The following is a 21,398-nucleotide window of genomic DNA, read 5'->3' on the forward strand; positions in this document are numbered from 1 at the left end:
CATATCTGATGTTGCTGATGTCCCTCACTTGGATGTTTCCTTCTGGATTTTCATGACACCATGTTGTCCAGGCTTCCTGTGCTTCTGTGGCCCATTTCCTGTCTCCCCCAAGGGCCCTTGTTCTTTACAGTTCCTTTCTAAGTCCTGCTCCTCTGGGTTCAGCTGGGCACTCTTAGCTCCACTGAAGCATTCTCCCTGGAGTCCCTCATGGTGTCCATGCTAGCCATAGTCAGATGACTCTCAGATTCTGTTTCCCCTCAAGTCAGGGCTGTGCCGTCACCTGCTTACTGGACAGCTGACTCTGGACATTCTTAGAGCACTTCCGGTTCCAGCACTACCTGGATTATTACAACTCCTTTGCAACTGGTTGTCACAGCTTCCAGCCAGCCTTATTCCCCTCAGACCCTCACATCATGTGGCAGAGAAGGCCTTTACTGTCCGGCTGCTGTCCACCTCTCCAGCCCTGTCTCTTGCCCCTCCTGGCCTTGGATTTCTAGTCTAGCCATGTTGAAACGCTAGCATTCCTTTTATACCATACAGCTTCCTGCCCCCATGTATTAGCTCACACTGTTCCTTCTGCCTGGAATAATCTCCCACTCTTCTCTTTGTCTGGCTGACTCTTGTTCTTAAAGACTCACTTGAATTTCCCCTCCTCCAAAAAGTGATACCTGGAGCTTCCTTTCCTATGCTGGGTTCAAAATTCATCCTCTCTACCTCTACAGTCCCCTGGCTGGGGAACTACCTATCTCCTTGCAGTATATTTTTATTTCTGTGTGTCTCTGCTGGACTGCCAGGGGCAAGGAGTGCGTCTTTTTCATCTCTAGATACATAACATCTAGCACATCTCCTGACACATGGATGGGGCTCCACAAATATTTATTGAGAGAATGAATGGCTACAGCACCATCATTACCCTCAATACCAGGTTTAGAGCCATAGTTTACAAGTGGATATGAAACAGTCTATAAATCTGCTGTCTCCGTGGCTCAGAAGCAGTGCTTCCTCAGCCAGGGACTTGTGGAGGGCACAGTGCTGACCGAGGACACTTGTATAAATGTGCGAGATGGACTAATGGTGCAGGGAGTGACATGTCACCCATATCTGCTTCCCACAGCATCAGCTGGCTCCCCTGGGAGTCACAGGCACTTTTTTCAACTTTCCCATCTGTTGGCCTTTCAGGTAACCGAATTCATGGCCCTTTCTAACTCCTTCAGTCACCTCTGAACTGTCAGTTGAATTTTCCCAGTACACCCAGCCATCCTTCAGGGGCACACACGGATCAAACACTACTCTGTGCAGATGCTCCTGGAGGCCCCTGGCTCCTGTTCTTCAGCCCTGGAGCTCTCGGGGGAGCCCACTGCGGGGATCCGCCTCTTTCTAGGCCTGAGGGAGGAGGAGCAGGCAGGCTCCACCAACCTAAAGGTGTTTCTTCGGTCTTGCCCTCCTTCCTCCAATAACAATAAGGCTTTGTTTGTCAGGCATAAGGTTACAGGGTTGGCTTGTGGAGCTCTGAGAACCCGATAAGTCCCCCTTTTACGCTCATCTCTCCGAAGTTCAGTTTCTCCATCGGGTCTGCGGTGTGTGTTGAGGGGGCGTGGAATAGGTAGATCGCTCAGAGCTATTAGGGTGCTGCCCAGGTGTGTATAAGGATAGCTCGGCCCTGCCAGCCCGCGGGAACCCGCAGCGGAACCCGGGGAGCTGAGCGACTGAGACCCTGAGCCCAAGGGAGGGCGGCAAAGGAGCCCGCGGCGACGCGGGAAAGCTGTGCGGCTTCGGAGCGCCGATGGCTTGCCAGAAACCTGGCTCCGGCAGGGCAGGGGTCCGCCGGGTCGTGCCGCGCGGGGCGGGGCCGGGGGCGGAATCAGGAAATTCCCAGTAAATTCCTTTCCATTCCGGCACTCCCCGCCCCCCTTCTCCGGGTGCCGATCTCTCCGGACCCTGGGAAACAGAAAATGAAATGCTTTTCGGGTTTCCTCGCGTCGGTCCTCCACCCCCTGGCAGTTCTGGGCTTTGGAGCGCTCGTGGGAGCGCAGGACGCCGCGGCAACGGAGTACCGGGCCTTCCTGTGGGCTGGGAGCGTGTCCAATGCCCCGGCCGTTCCTCCTGGGGCTCCCGAGCGCGCGGCCGCTCGGTCCCCGAGCTTGGCGAGGCGTCCCCCGGCTTCGGTCCCGTTCAGCTTAAGCTGGTGTCACATGAGCCGCGCGGGGGAGTGGGAACCCGGGGAGTGGGCGGGGGAGTGCGCGCCGGGAGGGGGCCGCCCAGTCCACCTATATGCGCCGCGGCCTGGCTGACGGATGCCAGGAATTCCCAATGAGAGGCGAAGGGGGGAAGTTTGGGCAACTCGGCCTGGCCAATGGAGAGCCTCCGGAGGGCTCTGCCCCTGCCCCTCGCCCCCGCCCGCCTCTGCGCCCGCAGCGCGAGTGTGTCCGCCTCGCTCAGTGTGCGTGGAGATTAGGTCTGAGCGCCGGCGCGAGGCAGGCAGTCCGCGAGCTTCAGCCGCCGCCGCCCGCAGCCGCCGCCTTCGCCAGCAGCGCCGCGGCGGAACCGGGTGCAGGGGAGCTAGCCCGGCCCCGCCAGCCCAGCCCAGCCCAGCCCCAGCCCAGATCGTCCCGACTCTCTCCCTACGCCTGGGCAGCAAGCCGCAGCCGCCGCCGCCCGGAGAGAAGGTGGAGGAAGAAATCCAGCCCCTAGCACGCGCGCACCATCCATCATGGACCATTATGATTCCCAGCAAACCAATGACTACATGCAGCCCGAAGAGGACTGGGATCGAGACCTGCTCCTGGACCCAGCGTGGGAGAAGCAGCAGAGAAAGGTCAGCAACCTCCCCGGCCCGTCGCAGCCCCCCGCCCGGGGCAGCTCGGCTCGCGGGGCTCCGGGGTTCTGGGTTGCGAACCGGTTCCAGGCGCGCACGAGCGGGGGCGGGGGATGCGCGGCGGCCGCGAGGTGGGGTGTTGGGTTACAGGCGCGGGGCGGAAGGGGGAGCGCCCCGGCCCCAGAGCCCGCGAACACCGAGGCTGAGCGCTGGGAGGTGGGGCCGCCCGCGGGCAGGTCGCCTTGGGGAGGGCTACCCAGGCCGCCCGGCTGCAGTCGCACCGGCCTCGCGAGGGCAAGGCGCGGGGGCGGTGCTCCGGAGGCTGGGGCTGAGCCCCGGGCTTGGTGGCAGTTAGCTCCGGATCGATTTTCCCTTCCCTTCCCCGCCCCTTGACCGCCTTTCCATATGGCGTGCGGTGGCAGCGCGCTTCCTGGGTCGCCTTGGTACCTGAAGGGGACAAGCTGCATGGGTCCTCCCAGCCCCAATCCGCCGGCCGAGGGGGCAGCGGGCGCGGCGGGATTGGCACCCCCCTCCGGGTCTGTGTGGAGGTGGACCTGCCGGAATGGGGTTAGGGCCGAGAGAACCCGGGCCAAAGCGGGCTCCCCAACGGGCCCTGTGGAGGCGGGGTCAGGGCGGCAAACCGTTGTATTGCTTAACTCAGTGCTTGGTAGCTGCGAACCGAGATGAGCTTGCGTCTGCGTCCTGCCTCTCCGATCCCCGCTCGTTCCTGGGAGATGGCGAATTTGGGCAACTTGATCTGAGTTGAGGGGCTCGGTAGGGCAAGGCATTGTCTCTGGGGATATTTGGGGTCAGTCCTTGGGGCTCCATGCTTAGCCACCGAGGCGCGTCCCAGGCCGCGTGCCGGGTGCGCGCTCTCCCACGGGCGCTGGGCTCAAAGCTGGCGAGGGGACCCGGGCACAGTGGCCGGTGGCAGGAAGAGGTCAGAAACCACTCTTGTTGGGGGGAGGGCGCCCCAACCGTGCGTTTGCTTCCTGCCTGCGCGGTGAGCTCTTGCCCCAGGCGGCCACGTACCCTGAACACCCTTTTCCCTCCTCCCTCGCGGCCCGCTCCCATCCGGTCCCTTCTTAACCCCCACCCCCACCTCCACCCCTCGGCTGATCTGGGAATGGGGGGGGGGGGGGGCGGGGGACACACAGGATGGCGCGTCCCCCTGGATAGTGCGGTTAGGGCTGGGCTTGAGGGAGAACGCTTATGTCCAAAAATGGTAACATTCATTCCCTTTTTTAAACTTAAAAGGGGGGGGAGTTTAGGGAGCCGACTGAAGTTTTTTTTCAGCCAAAGGCATCCTGTATTAGCTCACTCAGGAATCCTAAGCCCTGAAACTGGCGCCCTTTTACTCACTTCATCAGACAAGCAGAGGTAATTTAAAACAGCGCACAAAGGGCTTCCCAAAGCAGGGCGACCTGAGCCCCAGGGTCTTGGCTTCTGCTGGGCCCAGCCCTCTGCAGCCGCACCAGAAGATTGCCCTGCTTCTAGCCGACTTCTTTTTCTTGCCACAGTTACTTAAACACCCCACCCCCTCTACCTGTCGGGCCCCTCGGGGAGGGCTGGGGGAGAGGTGAGTCCCTCCCTCACCTGGTTTATCTCCTGGGTCAGTTGGACTGTTGGGGAGTTGAGAATGGAATAATCTGGAGATTCTCATGGGGGTAAAGGTTGGGGAGTTTCAAGGTGCACCTTCCTTGGGAATAGATTTTAAGTTGGACAGGAGGAGTGGGATTAGTGTGTGGTGGATATTTGGGGGGTCTTCTGTGGGAGGGGGGTAGAAGAGTAGAAATTTCTGTTTGCCTAGCACCTACTGTGTGCCTGGCCAGGTGGAGTGACAGGACTGCCCAAGAATTAGGAATCAGGTCCTTTTAAGGACTGTGGGACTAAGCATTGAACCTGCACATGGTATTCATTATTATCAAATGAATGAGTGAATATATTAAAAGCAGTGAGGGAGAAAAATTAGTGTCTCTCTTTCTCTCCCTACACACACACACACTCAGAACTCTGACCTGGGTGGTAGTGGGTGTGCACCAGGCTTTTGGGCAACCAGGTGGGAACAGGGTCACCTGGGAAGGTTGGTTACCCAGGGACAAACTCCACAGTTCCAAGAGCTGGCATTGGCTGATGTATGCTGGGCACTGTTCTAATCGTATATATTGTTTCAGTTGTTACTCCCAGCAGCTCTGGGAGCCGGGCAGCAGGAGGATGAGGAAATGAGGGGCAGAGGTGGAAGTAACCAGCCTAGCGTCCAGACAGTTGCATGGCGGGGCTGGGTTGCAGTGGTGCTCCTCCAGGCAGCTTCCCCTCACTCATTCCTTAGTTGGTGAAGGAGGCCGGAAAGCTGGCTCTGGCACCCAGAGCCTGCAAAGATCTCAGACCAAGGGGAGCCAACACCTGCTTTGGTGGGGTTGATGGAGGCCCACAAGCTCTGGGCCTTGATTGAATCTGGTCCACAGCTTTTTTTTTTTTTTCCGGGCCATTAAGTCTCTGTAACCTCAGTTTCTGCACATTTCCCCTAGTTCTCAGCAGGCTGGTGGGGTTCTAAATTGGCATTACAACAGGAGGATCAGACTTAAAGTAACTTGGTGCTTTTGACAGTCTCCCTGCTGACCCTGGGAGGTGAGGGTTGAGTGGGACTAGAGCCAAGGAGTAGGACAGAGGCCAACCGTTCCAGATGGAGGCGGGAGAGTGAGGGTGGGGGTGAGGAGGGGCAGAAGGAGGTCACGGTGCTGTGAGATACAGAGCTGAAGACCCCTCTGTTTTGTCCTAGACCAGACAGCCTGGACTGTGGGTGAGACTTTGGGCCAGTCATTTCGCTTCTCTGAGCCTTTATTAGTTTGTTCAGCAAGTACTTTTGGAGCCCCTCCTCTGGGCCAGGCTGGGATCCCGGTGCAGAGGGTGCAGCCATGAGCTAGACAGGCCAGGTCTCTGTCCCTGTGGCCCTTCCGTTCTGTTTCCTCCTCCTGCCTTCCCTGCCCACCCCTCAGGGCTCCTTACAGGCATCAGATTAAATGACTTCTTGGGTGACGCCAAGGCTGATGCAGATGCTGGTAGAAGTCTGTGCAGGTAGCAGGCATGACTCAAGAACCTGCCTTGGGTTGGCCATGGCTTGTCCCTTCAAAGAGTGCTTCAGTGCAGAGTTCATCCTGCTGGGCTCCTTGCCTCAAGACAGAAAATGCCGTGGCTTGGGCAAGTTTACTGGATTTTACAGTCTTTCTGATGTTGGAGGCTGAGAACTGAAGCCATCTTTTCTAGGGGCCCCAGCTCTGAACGCCCATCTTTTGGGAATGATCAGCATCCTCAGAGCCTGTGGGTGACTCTCACCCACATCCTTGTGTGTGTGCTCACGTGTGCCTGGAGTCAAGTCGGCTAGAGAGAACATAGATTTTGAGTAAAATCCTGGCTCTACACTTGTATGCTTGTGGCCCTGGACAAGTTACTTATCCTTTCTCAGCCTCCAATTTCTTGTTTATAAAAAGAAGCTAATACCTTCCCCGCCCCCACCCCCTTTACTGCTAGGTCGACAGCAGAGGATATGTAAAAGGGCCTCTTCTGCTGTTCAATTTTTTTTCTCTCTCTTCCCTCTTAAATCCTGGAGGCTCTAGTGTCCTGTGTATTCCCACAGGTGCCAGCCCTGGGTTTTTGTTCTGTTTTTCACATGTAGGACCTTAATTAATATTTGTTGAGCTGATGGATGTTCAAACAGAGAGACAGTCCTGACAGGTGAAAGAAGGTAGTTGTAAATAGGCCAGATCCTGATTCTGTATCCACATCAAGCCAGGTTGTCAAGCTATGTGGCAGGAAGAGAGGCTGCTTTATTTACATTTGCTTCTGGACTTCGAGGGGCTTCCTGGTGGCTCAGCGGTAAAGTGTCTGCCTGCGATGCAGGAGCCACCAGAGACGTGGGTTCGGTCACTGAGTCAGGAAAGATCCCCTGGAGGAGGGCACAGCAGCCCACTCCAGTATACTTGCCTGAAGAATCCCCATGGACAGAGGAGCCTGGTGGGCTATAGTCCATGGGGTCACAAAGAGTCAGACTGAGCATGCATGCATTCATGTCCTGGACTGCGAGACCATCATCAGAGGAGCTACCAAGGTTACGCACCAAGGTGGAGGATTGCAAAGAGGGGAGAGTCTGCTGTAGGTGGGTTTATCTGGGGAGGATCAGGACGTCTGCCTACCCTGAAGGCAGGAGGTTAGGAGTGAGTGATGCCTGGTAGCGATAAAGCCTGAAAGAGGAGAGAATTGGCCCTCATCTTCATCCTCATACTCCTAGTGTTCACTCCTTCCTGATTCACTCCTCGTCAGTGTCCATGGAGGCAGGACGCAGCCTGTCCTGTGCTGTGCAGAATCCCTAGTGCCTAGCACAGAGTCAGACCTATTGCACGTGGTCCAGAAATGATGATGAAATAATTGGATAAACATCATGCCTGGCTGCTAACTCCAGGCCAGGTTGGTAGAGATTCGGATGAAATGCTTCACATTCCAGATAAACCATCCCTTTCTGGGACTGGATTCTGGCTCTGGCCTCCACAGATGGACATGCTCTGGGCACCCTGGTTCAAGTCTTCACCCTGCCACTGGCTAGCAGTGTGATCCAGGGTGAGTCACTTACCTGCTCTGTGCCTGATGATGCCAAGAGGGAAATGGGGATAATAATTGTTCCTGCCTGAAATAGCTGAGTAGAAGCTTACAAACCAAGTAAGGTGTGTAGGGAATTTAGCATAGTACATGGGGTATAGTGAGTGCTCAGTAAATGTTAGCTATTTTGAGGAACCAGAGCTGCTATGGCTTTTTTACCGTGATGCTTTGAGATAAGATGTAGTATAAAAATCCGCTTCCAAAGGAAGCCAGGAGTGTGTGGGAGTTGTGTTGTCCTTGACCTTTGACCCCAAAGTCAGTGCTGGTTCATTGGGTGTCACCTGACCTTTCTGTTTGCTCAACCCCTTGACCTATAGAATGGTATAGAATCCCTTGCCTACCCTTTTCCTACTTCCTGGGTATCCAGGATGAAGAGATGGATGCCAAAGTGCTTAAAAACATGTCAGTTGGTTGTAATACAGGTAAAATACCTCAGAGTGTCTTCAGGCTCCTCTGATAATTAACCGATGAATGCCAAAGTGCTTAAAAACATTGTCTTCTAGTGGTAATGCAGGTAAAACGACCTCAGAGGTCTTCAGGCCCCTCTGATAATTAACTGAGCGCATTCTGCAGGCCCTGCTCACACCCTCAGCAGCTTGCCCAGCCCCGCTTGGCCCCAGATTGCAGCTGCTTCCTCTCTGAAACTTGGCCCACGTGGGTGCTCTGAGTGCAGGTGCCCCGCTAGTTGGTGAAGTGATGGACAGAACCTGGAAGAGAGATGGGAGAGATGGACAGACTGGGAGCCTCAGGGCTGCCCTGGAGAGAGAGATGTGAGAGGGCCTGGGGCACAGGGCGGGCCGGACTTTCCAGTTCTGAGCAATGATGAGACCTTGAGGGGCTGCTGAGATGGGCTTGTAGGATTCAGCCTCTTCAAAAGGAAGAATCTCACTTCCTAAAGTCTGACTTCTTGAGGAGGGCTGCCAAGGCCTCCTTGCTCAGTGGGTCAGGGCCTGGGAGAGGCCCTCACCCCTGGGACCTTCCCTGGGGGACGGTGAGCTGTTCTGTGCGAGGAGGTCACACCAAATGGGCGTCCTGTCACTTGGGATTTGTGGTTGGGATTTGGGGCTCCTCTTTCCAGCTTCTTGAGGAAGGCCTGGGGCTGGGCACCTGGCCAGTGGCCACAAACCATAAATTTGGCTCAAGGACTTGTCACATGAGACCTGGCGCCTCCTGCCCTGCCAGGGTGGGGCAACCTGAGACTTGGCCCGGCCACAGGCCTGCTACTGTGTGTGCCTGCTTCTCACCTTCTAGTCCCTGCAGAGTGTAGGAGCAGCGGCGATTTCTCCTTGTGCAGTCGGTCTGAGCGCTGATTGGAACCCCTGTTAGGTAGCAGATGCTCCACCCAGGTGGGGCTGTGACAATGACAGGTTTGATGCAGAAAGGCAGAAAATCCCACCAGGCCATACCAGTCACAGCAGGGGCGTGCACTGACCAGTACGGGGCAGGAGAGGTGGCAGGGAAAGTTCTGCTGGGAAGCCTTTCCTTTCCCTGGTAAATAATCGGGGCTTGTGGTTGTGGTGGGGGGTGTGTGTGTACACAGCGGGGTAGGACTTCCCCTACTGGAGGAGGAAGATTGGAAGGAGCCGGGGTGCCAGTGAGTCCACCTGCCATTGTTTTCCCTCCTGGTCCTCCTTCCCCATTCTCTCTGCCCCTCCCAGAGCTGACCTCTCACCTTGCTAAGAGGCCAGGCTGTTTGTACAGCTCATAGGTTGGGCTCTGGAGCCCCACACCTCTGCACAGGTGTTGTCATGCAGGTGTTGTGGGGACTGTCCAGCACCTGAGCTGCCCCCATGTGTGACCCACCCCCACTTTTCCTGGGACCTGTTGTGCGGCTCAGGGTTGAAGCGTTAGGGCATGTTCCTGGGACCCTGCTTTTATCCCCTGAGTGTGGTCAAAGGGCCCACGTCTCTGCAGGAAGGGTCTGGGGAGCTGGGCTGAGTTACTCACCTGGGATGCTGGAAGGGTCCCAGAGCCCACCAGGAGCTGGATAGGATTTGGACAGTCCAGTCTGCAGCTCCCCAGAGGGGTCACAGCTAAAAGGCAGCAGGCGGAGGGACCCTGTTATCTGGTTCCATAGTCCTGGTCACACTGGGTCACCCTGCTGGGACTGAGGATTTAGCCCAGCGTGTGCTGTCTCCTTTGGCAACGGCACAGTATCTTAAGTCCTAATTGCCCAATCTGAGGCAAGACACCTGGGGAGTGGCCGGGGCAGGGGGTCCAGCAAGGCAGGGCTTAGGGCCATCCTGGGAGCCCCTAACACAGGGCCTGATGCTTCTTGGGCTGAGCATCAGGTCGGGGAACCCTCCCTCCTCAGTGGGTAGAAGGTAACCTTGGGGAGAGGGCTAGTCCTTTGCTCTCCTGCTTGTCCCTCCTGGTCTTCCTTCACCCCCATCACCCCCATCCTGGCTGGGGGTTACTGGCAGGATCTTGCCGTGCAGGGCACCTTGTGAGTCTGGAGTAGTCACACTTGGCCGCAAAGATACGTAGGCGACAGTCACAGCCTCACCCTGCCCCCTCCTCGTGCCCTATTCAGCCACCCCAGGTGGTGCCATTACTTGCAAAGGGGTTGGGTGGGGGTAGCAAGGCCTCCAACCCCTCCCAGACAGAAACTGGCCGTCCCAGCCACCTGCTAGCAGAGCCAGGACCAGGACTGGATTTTTTTTTTTTTAAGTTGAAAAAATTCTTTTTCTTATGATAATTACAGTGGCTCACCCTTTCTGAGCATGTGCTAAGCATTCCGCCCTGTGCTAAGGACTCCACATGCATTAACACATCTAATCCTGCGAGGGGGATGCTCTGACCCTGTTTTACAGAGGAGAGAACCGGCTCAGAGCAGTCACGTAACTTATCCAAGAACCCACAGCTGGTGAGAGGTAGAGCTGGGGTCTGAAGCCGGGCTGCGTTGCCTCCTCAGATTTTGCTCTGCTGCTTATAAAGCAAATGCTTGCATTTCTAGCAACATTTAACCAAAGCCAAAACATATACAAAACAAAACCCGGTGATGAAAGCGTTCTGGAATTAGATAGCGGTGGCGGTTGCACAGCCTTGTGAATATACTAAAAACCGCTGAACTGTAGGCTTTAAACTACAAGAATTATATCTTGTAGATATAATTCAAGAATTATATCTCAACTTTAAAAACCCTCAGATAATGCTAATTTAGGAAGAAAATGACAGTTGCCTGTCATCCCACCTCCCAGAGTTGAGCTCTCTTCATCCTCACCCCTTTTTCTCTCACTTGTGAGTCCACCTTTTCTCTCTTGCTCACTCTTTATGAAAAGGTCAGGGATCCTGGTTCATTGCGAATGAGTGGGAGAACAGAAGAGGAAAATAATCAAGAAGGATAGCTTTCATAAAAAGCCTGATGTGGCCCTTTTCTTGGAAACTGCTTAAGACTAGATCTCAGATAAACACAGGCAAACGGAAGCCTGGGCTGGGGGTGGAGGTGTGTTCCTTCCTCATTGATCAAAGGCTGAGCTAGTCCCATGGGACCGGCCTCCTTGGCCTGGGATTACTTCCCACCTTCTGCCATCCCACGGTTAACAGGGAGGGTCTAAGTGGGGCAAATTTCTCTAAGTCCTGAGGCATGAAGAGGGGAGGGCAGGGCCAGGGTCCTCCCCCAGGAGACAGCTGCCCATTCTCAGAGGTTGCCTAGCAATAGTGGGAACAGGTGACTTAGCCCACTACAGAGGTGGGAGGAGAATAAAAGGCAGCTGGGATGGAAATCGGGAGAAGATGCAGAGGATGCTGTTACCCTGGAAACCGCCTGCTTGGTCCTTGGCTGCAGTGGGCTACTTCTGGGCTGGGATCCATTCTTCATTGAGAGATTGAGGGGTTCTCTCCAGGCCTGTCACCCACAGGGTTGGGGCGGGGGAAGGGGATGTAGAGAAACCTCTTGCACATGGCCTCTGTGGGGGATATGTTCTCTGCAGCCTCATTTAACATTCACAACAGCCTTGTAAGGCATGTCGGATGATCACACTTGATAGATGAAGATGCTGAGCTTAGAGATATAGAATAACAGGCTCACACCCAAAGGCTCACAGTGAGAAGGGGCTGGTACCCTTGGTCCTTAAACATTTCATTTTGGCTTAAAGCATTTCACGTGCCCAAAATCTGGGAGGCAATGTAAACACTATCCACTTTCAGGGAAGGGAAGAGAAGATGAGAGAAAGGAAAGCTAGAAAGACGAGTTGTCTGTTTTATATCCAACAATCAACCTATAATATTTATTAAGATGTCTTGGTTCTCCAAATAAGTAAAAAGACTGTAGCTTACACTGATTGAAGTTTGCATGGTTTGGATTATCTCAATCTTTAAAAAAAAACCCTTTGAGAAAGATACTGTTAACTTCACATGTTACTACAGATGGGGAGATTGAGGCTCAGAGGGTTTAAGTAGGTTTCCAAAGATTGACCAGCTAATAAACGAGTTTATGAATGAACCCAGGCAGACTGACCTCGAAATACCACCCTTCACCAGAAGTACAGATGCACCCATTGCTATCTTGGAGTTTATGTTTTAATTGAGACAAGGCTTACATAAATAAAATAATAAGGAATAGCTTAAGATGAAATATAGTAATTCCCTGGTTGGCTTAGGCAATAAAGAGTCTGCCTGCAATGTGGGAAACCCAGGTTTGATCTCTAGGTTGGGAAGATCCCCTGGAGAAGGAACGGGCAACCCACTCCAGTATTCTTGCTGGGAAAATCCCATGGATGGAGGAGCCTGGTGGGCTGCAGTCCATAGGGTCGCAAAGAGTCGGACATGACTGAGTGACACTTCACTTTAAGATGGAATATAACCGAGTACTCATTAGATGGTTCATGATTTTTAACATTTATGCTTTCACCTGTGTTCTCTCCATTCATTGTGATAAAAAGACTTGTGAGGTCTTATTCCCATTTTATAGACAGAACAAGTAAGGCTCAGAAAGGGGGAGTGGTTTTACCAGGGTCTCTTGAAGCCCGAATGGGGTAGAGTTGGTTTTGAATCCAGGTCTTTGACTAGCATCACCAGGTCTGTGATGCTAAAGGGGTAGGTGCAGGCCTTTCTGAAGTTCCTTTTCTGGGTTGAAAAGGTAGTGGAGGATTCCAGTTGTATTTCTCCCTACTTTTCAGTAGAAGGAGTAACTGCGGGGAAATGACTCCAGAGCCTGGTGGCCTCTCCCGGAGCTGACCCTAGCTGTGGGGGGCTGGCTTCCCTGCTATGAGAGTCATCCATGCCCCCTCCTTCTCTCCTGCTTGGGACCCTTCAGCTTCACCTGCTCCTGCTGGCCACTCCTTTTGGTCTCCAGGGACACCTAGCACCCTTTGAACCAGGTAGCTGATGCTCAGTGTTTATTTTGACTTTAGAAGCCTGTGCCTGTAAACACAAAGTTGCAGGTTCTGATTTGAGCCTTGAGGCTGTTAAGAAAGGGGGTGAGGGTGAGTCTGAGGGCTTAGGTTGGGGTGAGCTGTTCTGGCTTTCAGTGCTGCAGGCCCGGCCAGGGGACAGCTTTGGGGGGGGTGGGGGGAGACCTGTCCCCTCCCATCACCTTGCAGCTGAGGGTCTAAATCAAAGGCCATGAGGGCCTAAATCAAAGCCATGATGGTGGAAGAGTGATGGGGGTGGGGAGGGAAAGGAGCCTGGTCTCTTGTTTTTCCTGTTTTGTGATGGTTGGTACTTGGGGGCTGCGGAGTGTGGTTGCAGGCCTGTGATTTGAGGCCAGGGCTTACAGGGGAGCACTTTTATGTGTCTAAAGATTTATTCTTTAAAAGTCATCTGCAAAGCTGATTGTAACCAAGGGGAATAGAACAGAGTGGTGCCGGCCTCCGTTTTCAAATCGTCTGTAGGTGAAATGACCGGAGGGGAGGGTGCGGCGACGTGGGTGGCCCCCTTCAGGCAGGTCTCCTAATGGAACTTGGCTTTCCATCTTGGGAGAGAGGCGCCCGTCCTGCCTGTGGGTGGGAGGGGGTTTGTTACCGTCAGGCTCTTTCTCCTTCTGTCCCATGTGGAAGTGCGCGCATGTCACAGCCTGTGGTTTGAGGATGGAGAGAGAAGTGGGACTTTTAATTCTTCTAAGTCCCCAGACCAGAAAATGGGACCCCTACCTCCCCAGTGTGAGGCTGTGCTGGGGGCAGGGCCAGTAGCTTTGAGGTCCCAGATCTGTTTTTGACCTCCAGGTCCGTGAGCGAGGGTGTGTGTGTGTCGGTGTGAATGGAGGTGTGTATGTGGGTATGTGTATATATGTGTGTGTGTCTCTGTATATGTTTGTGTATGTGTGTATGTGAATGTGCATATGTATATGTGTATGTATGTGTATACATGAGTGGGTATGTGTATTTGTATGTCTGTACGTGTATATATGTGTGTATATAACGAGTGTATATGAGTGTGTATATATGTATATTTGTGTATTGTGCACATGTGCGTGTGTGTATGTGCATGTGTATGTATGTGTATGTGTGCATATGTGTGTGTATATACGTGTGTGGTGTGTGTCTGGCTCTGAGGAGCCCCTCTGTTGTTTTTGGCCACTGCCTTGACTTCGGCAGGGGAGTGGCTCCCTTTCAAACACCGCAGACATCCTCCAGATAAAGTCTAATGGCACTTTCCAGTAGAGTTCCCGATATTCGGAAAGGCCTTTCTTTCCAGGAACCCAGAGTGCTTTTCCAGACTTGGCCCTGGGAGCTGGGAGCTGGAGGAGGTGGAGCAGGGGAAGCGGGGATGGGGGTGGGGGCCCAGACCCCTGGTTTCCTGCCCTTCATCCTGGATACTTTGCTAGCTGGGGCTCTTTGGAGGTGTCTTTCATGCATGAAGTCCTGAGGACTCGCTTTAGAAATCTGGATAATTTTCCAGAACTCTAGCCTCAAAGAAAGCCACCTATCTTTTTTTTTTTCGGTAAGGTAAGCAGTGGTAAACTTAGAGATTCATTGTATGTAATCAGCTTTCAGCTTTTTAAAAATGAAAGAATTCCACATTGGGGTTTTAATTCCCTGGGCCTGTCTGGATAACCGCCCACCTGCCTTCCCCCCTTAATGGCCTGCTTGGCGCAGGCAGCAAGGCCATTTTGGGGCCAGGGGTGTCCAGTTAGGGCACCTGCCCCCGGTCCCTTTCCATGGGAGTTGCTGGCTCAGGACAAGGCCAGCTCAGTGAGTGTGGTTGGAGTCACGGAGCTGAGCGCCCACCCCTCCCCTGAGAAGGAGCCAAGCCCGGGCTGGGCTATGGACCAGGCGCGTCTCTGAGTGTTTCACAGGTATTAATTCATTTAATCCTCAGAACACCCGTGTGAAATGATTTGGCTGGGGGAGTAAGGAAATTTAGACCTGCAAAGGCTCAGGCGGTTACAGCTGTTATTTCTATATTTTCTGCTCTGAGGCCAGTTTGCAAAGAAGATGAACATTGCAGATTGGAGACCCTGGCGTTCTTCTCCCCAGTCCCATTCCTGTCCCCCAGTGGAAATGATCACTGTCCAGTTCGGTGGTTTTCATTCCTAAGTGTCCACTTATGCAGTTCCTACCTGTCTGGTTGTGTGCATGACAGATGGTGTCACACCCAGCGTATCACCGTGCACACCGCTCTTTCTGTCCTTCCCTGTCCCACACCCCACTTGGCAGGAGCTCTGACCCCCATTCCATGGATGAGGCGACTGAGGCCTGGAGGGGCTGGAGGACTTGGGGGATGTTTACAGGTGGCAGGTGGGGCCAGAAGCCGGGCTTCCTGCCTCTGCGGGTGGCTCTTTGTGTTCACCTGCTGTTCCCGCCACATCGGAGTTCAAAGACTTACTGCTATTTGGTGAGGGAGGGCAGGGGCAGAGAGTCTGTTTTTTATTTTCTTCCCTCCCGTGTGTTTTTGACACCTGGTTCTCATCCCCTGGGGCATGTGCTCCTTTGCCCACTGCCTTCTTCCTGGGGCACCAGGAGTCAGGTTCTTAGGGACTCACACTACTTTGCTGTTTTTTTCTCTTCCCAGGAGGGAGCCCTTCTGTTTTTATTGTTCCTTGATGAAGTAAATATGCAATGACAGAAAAGCTACTGTGAGTTAAGGCATGCTTCTAAATGAATTTGTATTGTATGTCTCACAGTGGCTTCTTGCAACATTTGGAAGTTAGTTGTTCTTTGCACATAGTTTTGGAAGAGGCGGGAGGTGGGAAGCCGTGGCTGGCTGAGTCCATCTTGGCTGGGTCCCAGGGGCAGCCAGTGGGATTCCAGTTATGTCTGTCTGTGCACGCTTGGTTTCCTGGCTCTGGCCCTTTCTTCCTTCTGCCCTGGCTCTGGGCCACTCAGCCCCTTGCCTTTGCTCACTTAGCGCCTGGGTAGAAGATGGGTTGGAGAGAGCTGGAGAGGACACACATGTTGGCAGCCTCTTGGCAGCCTTCACCGCACTTGCTTAGGGCACTGTTGTGAGACTCCTAGCTCTGAGGATATTTGGAAGATTCTCAGGGGATGTCACTCATCTATGACTGACTGGGGACTCCTTGGATGAGTGAAGGTGAATCTGTAGGGTCTCCTGGGGCTTCCTAGTAAGGGGTCCATTGCCTGGGGCTCCTGAAGGCTGCGGCACTGGCATCTGGGCATGCATGCCACCTCATCCCAGAGCCTTGAAGCCTAGCAGGATAGGGGTGGTTTAACAGCGGTTCTTACTTGGATGTGCATCAGTCACCTGGAGGATTTGTTACAACACTGGGTGCGGAGCCTCATCCTCAGTGTTGGTCATTCACTGGGTCTGGGGTGGGGCCTGAGAAATTGCATTTTTAGTAAGTGAGATGACACTTTATAGTGACTTGCAGAGGGGGGTAGATGCAAGCAGGGATGAGGAACTGGGGCTGTTTTTGCAGTCTGCTATGGAGATCTTGAACCAGACTGTGACATTGCTGGTAATTTCTGCCTAGTACCTCCTCTCTCTCCCCCAGAATAAAGACCACGTTCTTCCTCTCTTTGGGAGGCCCAAGCTCAGGGAGGGAGGTGTGCTCTTGCACGCCAAGAAAAGGTGACTCCTCAAGGAGCTCCGGTGGGCACGTGGTAGTCGGTGGTCACCAAATGTTGGACGGACAGTGACTGGATGCCATTCAAGGGGTTGTGGTAGCCACAGTCCAGCAGGAGACATCTGCAGATGAGAAGGTTCTGGAGGTGATGGCCCCTCGAGTCACCAAGGGTCATTCTAGTGATGGGGCTGAATCCGGGGTCCAGAGCAGGGCCGGGGAGGCTCCTGGGACTCAGAAGGGTGCCCTGGGGTCAGGAGGAGGCCGGAGGCTAGGGAAGCCAGCCTGTAGCTTGGGATGGGCTCTGAGCCTGCCACGCCACCTGGCACCCTTCCCTGCGTGTCCTGTTGCGGGCTGGTGGGAGCCAGCGCAGGCCTCCAGCTCCCTATTAGGTAGTCCAGCTGCATTTCTTCCTCTTTTGGCCAGCGGCCCGCTTCACATTCCTCTCCCAAGGTGCTGGCCCAGCTGACACGTCTCTCCACTCCCTGCCCTATTGCATTTGGCTGAGGCCTCTACTTCAGAAATTCTTAGGGAGTTTCTGGTCCTCTTGTGAGGGTTTGGGGCCTCAAAGGAAGTAAACTTGGCCCTCGGTTTTCCTTCTCTTTCCAGTCCCAGGGCCGAGGGTTCTCTCAAGTATTGGACATGGGTGGCCTGCTCTGCTGTCTTTAGGCTCAGCCTCCTGGGGGTGTGGAACCAGACAGAACCCGGGGCTCTGCATCTCATCAGGATGTAGGGTCCAGTAGGACCTTGGTCTGCCTACCTTCTCCTCCCTTTCAGCTGGGACCTTGGGGGGTGTCATTTAGGAGAAGAATCAGTATGGAGACACGGCTCCTTTTTTTGCATTGTTAGGCCAGAGAGCTGCTTCGGAAGACCCTGTCCTCTTTCCTTAGAGCAGAGAGAACAGTTGTGCGTTAGGTTCCGGGGCTGTGGGAGACCCGAGGTCTCCTCTTAGAGCTTCCTATGGCCACTGTGTGACTCTGGACAAGTCACAGCCGATTGTTACCTATAAAATGAGCTGTGTTAGTCGTTCAGTTGTGTCCGACTCTTTGCAGCCCCATGAACTGTAGCCTGCGAGGCTCCTCCGTCCACGGAATTTTCCAGGCAAGAACACTGGAGTGGGTTGCCATTTCCTTCTCCAGGGGAATCTTCCCGACCCAGGGATCATAAAGTGAGGGGCCTGGGTTATAGGGTGACAGTGGGGCTCTGTTGTAAATGTCCTGCTTAGATTATCACGTGGAGATGATCTTTAGGGTCTGGGTCAACGCCAGTATCCTGTGTTCTTGTCCTCTTTGTGGGGACGGGTTACTCCGCAGTCTAACACTTCTTGAGGTGACCTTGAGGTTGATCCCTGGGCTTCCAGTCTGGCCCTGAAATAGCCTGCTAAAACACTGTCTCATATCTTTAGGAGTCTTCTGTGTCCTCACCCTTCAGGAATTTGTTCCCACCCTCTAGGGAGGGTATGGGTGGGGCCAGGTGAATGAACTTCCCTTAGGGACCCACAGTGCTCTGTGTCTTGGGCCCTGCATGGACTCTCTTTCTGGAAATGCCTGCTTGGGGTGTGGCCGAGTGGGAAGCCCAGGTGCCTGGGGAGAGAGTGGAGAGCCTTGTTTGGGGTGGTGATGGGTTCCTTAGCTTTGCCTAAGGATGCTCCAGGTGTGGTCCAGGGGTGGGAATTCTAGGGGTGGTTCTGGACGGGTGGGGAGGGCATCTCTGCCCTCTGCAAGGTGGACCACTCATAATCAGCCCTCTGTGTAGGCTTGGCTGACCCACGGCCTGGTGCGAGGGAGGCGGCCTGCCCGTGGGTTCTGTGGGTAGAAGAAACTCCTGCCGGAGCCAGGGAACAAGGGTTTCAGCCTGGAATCTGCCCAAGGGACTGGTGTCAATGGGCAGCCTTGTTTTTCACTTTGTTTACTCCCAGAACCCAGCTCTATCCTTTCCCTTGGAGCAGTCTGAAGAAATCAAATCACAGAAGGCCTGACCAGAAGGGAACCCATACTGTCCCCTGACCTTCTCCACATAATAAAGAGACTGAGGTCCGTGGTGGTGATCTGTCTTGGCCAAGGACACACTGCTCTGAGTTCATTCCTTGTGGGGCTGGTTGAAGTAAAGAATTTATTCTGGGGACATGTAAATCATCTTCCTGAAGTCCTCCTTGCCGGTGGGCTTCAGAACACCTGCAGACAGGCAGGGTGAGCCTCTGTGCTCTGAAGGCAGGGGGGGCTGCTGGGGATCTGTGTGGGTGGTCACGTTCAGGTGAATTTCACACCTGCTGGCAGCTGTGCTCTACGGGGGGAGGTGGTGATGGACAGACAGGTGGGCCCTTTGCATGGCTGCCCCTAGCTCAGAGGTTCCTGGCACTGGCTTCTGATTTTGCAGTTGAGGAGGGAGCCAGAAATGAGTCAGAGGGACCAGTGGTCCTGATATTAGCACTTGGCACCACATGCCCAGCCCAGTACTGAACCCATTACATGCATCGTATCACTGAGTCATCATAACGACCCCGTAAAATCTAGGTGCTAATACGTTTTCATCTCCACTTTACAGAAGCACCTGAGCATTATTGAGATTCAGTAATTTGCCCAAGCCACAGACAGAGAGGGGCTACAGTTCATGGGGTCGCAAAGAAGCAGACATGACTGCTCACACAGCGTGCACCCCAAGTTCTCGAGTGGCGTTCTGGCCTGTGAAGCCAGAGTTGCCCGGCCACAGCCTGCGCTCCTAACCACCACGTTGACCATCTCCTCTCCTCTCTGCCAGGGCGCGCTGCTTGATGGCAAGTCGGCCTGACTGGAGAAGGGAAACCCCTCGCTAGAGAAGGAGCTGGGTCTCCGCCCTCCCCAGGCCCCAAATACCTCTCTCCTGACACACACATTCCTGCGCATTCCTGAGCAACCAGAAAGTGGCTGTCTCTCTGGTCCCTGCAGGTCCCAGCGCTGAGGCAGCAGGGGAGGGGAGGCAGCTCAGCCCCGATGGGGGCTTTTCATGAGCCCCTCCATACTTCTCTTTGCCGCCCTCTTTTCTTCTCCGCGTCTGTTGTGTCTCCCTCCTGCCCCGCAGTGGCACCCCAGTCGCTGGCCGTGCCTGGGGATGGCCTTGAGAGGTAGGCTTCTCCAGAGGGATGGCTTTCTTTGCCTTTCTCGGGGTGCAAGGTGCTGGGTGCCTTTGCGGGCTGCCCTGGAGCCGGGCTGTGTCAGGGTTGGGCTGCTCCTGTGTCCGTAGGGGGGGCTCCAGGCTCCCACCCCCTGAAACAGCGATGGTCATGTCTCCCCGTCTTTGTTGCAGTTGCTGTGCTGGCTGTTACACGTCCTGAATCTAATTTCATCCTAACAACAAGGTAGGAGGTATCAGCCCTGTTCACAGGCGAGGAATCAAAAGCCCACAAAGTCAGAGATTGCACTGAGGCTAATTTATGGCAGATGGGGGTTAATGCCCAGGTCTGTGGGCCCAAGTGCCCATGTCCACTGAAGCCCAGCATGAGCAGAGAGTGGCAGCTGAACAGAACCCCTGCCAGACAGCGACAACAATAAAACACTTCCCAGCCGGGCTAGAGTATCCTGGGTCCGGGTGGGCTGGGTGTCTCCCTCATGAAGGCGCCTTGCTGGTCTCCTCTGAGAGAAGAGGCCAGATGGAAAGCATTTACAGGCTCATGGGCACCTCTTACTCATGAGGCTGTGGCCGGGGCATTGCTCAGAAAAACTCAGGCAGGAGAACACGTGATGCACAGGCAGCCAGAAGCCAGTCAGAGCCCGTCCCTCGCATCTGGCCTGGTTCTGTGAGTCCTTCTTTTCAGAGTTTCAGTGCCCATTGTCATTGGGACTTGTTAATAGGGGCTGTGGGAGCCTGGTGAATAATGATAGTAATGTGATGGCAATAATACTGTGACTATATGCACTCACTCTTCTAATGCTGTGTGCCTCACACTGTCCTTAGCTTTTTACATGTAAGCACCGGGACAAGGACTTTCCATGTACTAACCCATATATTCCTCACAACAACTTTGTGAGGTGGGCACTAATACCCCCATTTTACAGATGGGGAAACTGAGGCCCAGAGAGGTTTAGTTGTTCATCCAAGGTCCTACAGCTAGCAGGTGGCAGAGCTGGGAATTGAATCCAAGGATTTCCAGTCAGTAAGACCATACATGATTCCCTTGAGGTCAGGGACCTTCCCGTGGCTTTTATTTCTGTCCCTAAAGTTGGCCTAGCACCTGATACCAAGTGGACTCTAGGAAGAGTCATGATGAAAGAATGAAAGGTGTTGGCATCCTGCCTTTGAGGGGAAGTTGCCTTTAAGTTGCAGGGATCCTGGCATGGCTGGCATGACTTTCTGTTGCGGAGTGAGACCCTGAGGCCCACCCTTGGTCTCCTGAAGCCACTTTCTTAATGAGGGGAGCCCGTTAATGAGGGGAATCTTAATGGGGAAGACTTCAAGTGCAGATGGATAGAGTTGGCAGGGCTGGGAAGATAAGCCCAGGAGACACAAGGCCCAGAAAGCCCCTCATTAGCTACTTGTTGCTGTGGGGAGGTCTCCCCTGTCTTCATGTTATAAGTGCCATTAGGCATTTAACTGCCAGGGAGGGATAAGATAGCAAACAATTTAAATAGCAAAGAATTTAATAAAGTTATCAATTCATAGGGTCAGGGTTGTTTCTTATTTCTCTCTTTATCCATGTTTCCTGGCATGTGTAGGGCACTTAAGTAATGTTAGTTGTGTGAATGAATGAATTAAAATAGAATCTTCTCATGGAAAATTCAAGCACAGGAATAGAGAAGAGTATAATAAATCCCCATGTACCCATTACCCAGCTTCAGCAATTAGCAGCGGAACCTGCTGGTCGTATGTAGCCACCTGGGACACTTTCCAGTGAGATTAGCATGCTAGGATGAACGGCTAAGAACTTCTCGAGAGGAAAAGGACACGTGGAGATGAGATGCTGCTATAGTACTAATAAGAACTTGCTCTCATGTCGCT

General features: G+C 53.9%; 1 protein-coding gene across 3 annotated transcripts in view; it reads left to right on the plus strand.

The window, feature by feature from the left end:
• Positions 1-2,576: 2,576 nt before the first annotated feature.
• Positions 2,577-21,398, plus strand: part of ACTN1 (actinin alpha 1) — a 97,056-nt gene continuing 78,234 nt past the window's right edge. For all 3 annotated transcript variants that reach the window (XM_061156806.1, XM_061156804.1, XM_061156805.1), the window contains exon 1: positions 2,577-2,815. In XM_061156806.1, the coding sequence (XP_061012789.1) occupies positions 2,711-2,815 (105 nt within the window). In that variant the 5' untranslated portion in view covers positions 2,577-2,710. The remainder of the gene's footprint in view (positions 2,816-21,398) is intronic.

Source organism: Dama dama, chromosome 12, assembly GCF_033118175.1.
Source record: "Dama dama isolate Ldn47 chromosome 12, ASM3311817v1, whole genome shotgun sequence".
NCBI lineage: Eukaryota > Metazoa > Chordata > Mammalia > Artiodactyla > Cervidae > Dama > Dama dama.